The 1,233-nt window shown below is 36.5% G+C and overlaps 1 protein-coding gene across 1 annotated transcript in view; it reads left to right on the top strand.

Annotated features, from left to right (window-relative positions):
• Positions 1 to 1,233, top strand: part of LOC101862579 (G protein-coupled receptor 137Ba) — a 25,804-nt gene that overhangs the window by 14,178 nt on the left and 10,393 nt on the right. Inside the window, exon 2 of the mRNA XM_013082256.2 lies at positions 1,023 to 1,066. Within this exon, the coding sequence (XP_012937710.1) occupies positions 1,023 to 1,066 (44 nt within the window). The remainder of the gene's footprint in view (positions 1 to 1,022; positions 1,067 to 1,233) is intronic.

Here is a 1,233-nt window from a genome sequence, read left to right as displayed (position 1 = left end):
CCGCCCCCCTTAAAAAACTTACGAAAAAACAAAAACAACAATGAAAATCCCAAAACAAAACATCAACAAAAACAAACAAATAAATAAATAAAAAACAAAAACAAACCCAAAACAAAACTTACATGTACTTGTATTATGTATATCAGTACTAGTCAACCTATTTATACCCAGGGCCCACATTTTGCCACCTTTAAGTGACTACAATTTTTGTTCCATCCTTCTAAATGTATTTGGATGCGGGTTGATAAAATCTGTCATCATGAAGGAACCCCGCCCCCCAAATGAAAATGACCAAATCACTCACTCATAGATTAGGGGATATCGCCCTTGTTGGCGTGTTCTGATCTAAGTGGTGTCGATGGGGGTGTAAACCATAATACAATATACAAAAATGTACATTCAATCCTGGCGAAATATGGACGTTATTGTGTTGTGCATCCACAGACTGTTGTAACCAGGCAACGAATGTCATAAATTGTTGCTGGCGAAGTGCATCCGTTGTTTTTTTGGGTTTTTTTGGTTGTGTATAGCTTTAGTCTAAAACTATTTTTTGCGAAATAGGGCCGTTATTGCACTGACTGCAAAGTACATTTGATTTCATTCCCTGGGTGAGGTTTTATTAGTCTTGAATAAGATCGATATTCGATTTTCACGTCGTTGGTGTTCGAATCTAATCGTGTATCCACCAAATTAAGTCAAACATTTTTCATTTTGTTCTTTAAATGACGTTATTTTCAATCCTTGTTACAATTGGTAATACTATGATTAGTACGAACAACACCGTACACAATGTTATGCAATTCTTGAAGATAATAAAGACATTGCGTTTTTTTAAAAAAGCGTTACTTAATTTGGTAGATACACAGTAAAAGTCGGATTCCAGCTACATGCTGTTTCTAGCCACCTTTTGTCCCTGCTCTAAAGAGCAATCTTTCTTATGAATGCGATTTTTTTTTCACTTACCCCCCCCCCCCCCCCCCACAAAATACTAAACCAGTATTTTCTTTTGATCGTTTCTTCAGGTTGTGTTCAAAGCAAAGGCAAAATATGAACCAGCTCAGTACAAGTAAGTCCCTTGGTTATGTTTCATGGAAAAATGTGTGTGTTTCTGTTTGTTGTTGTTGTTGTTGTTTTTAAAAAATATTGTACCCTTCACAGTGTAGTCGACGCATCTGCAAGGCAAACCCACTTTCAATAATTCATACACAATCACACACACACACACACACACAC

Source organism: Aplysia californica, unplaced genomic scaffold (genome assembly GCF_000002075.1).
Source record: "Aplysia californica isolate F4 #8 unplaced genomic scaffold, AplCal3.0 scaffold00165, whole genome shotgun sequence".
In the NCBI taxonomy this organism is placed as follows: Eukaryota; Metazoa; Mollusca; class Gastropoda; order Aplysiida; family Aplysiidae; genus Aplysia; species Aplysia californica.
Note: the sequence above shows the minus strand (reverse complement) of the source record. Positions and strands in the feature narration are given on the sequence as shown.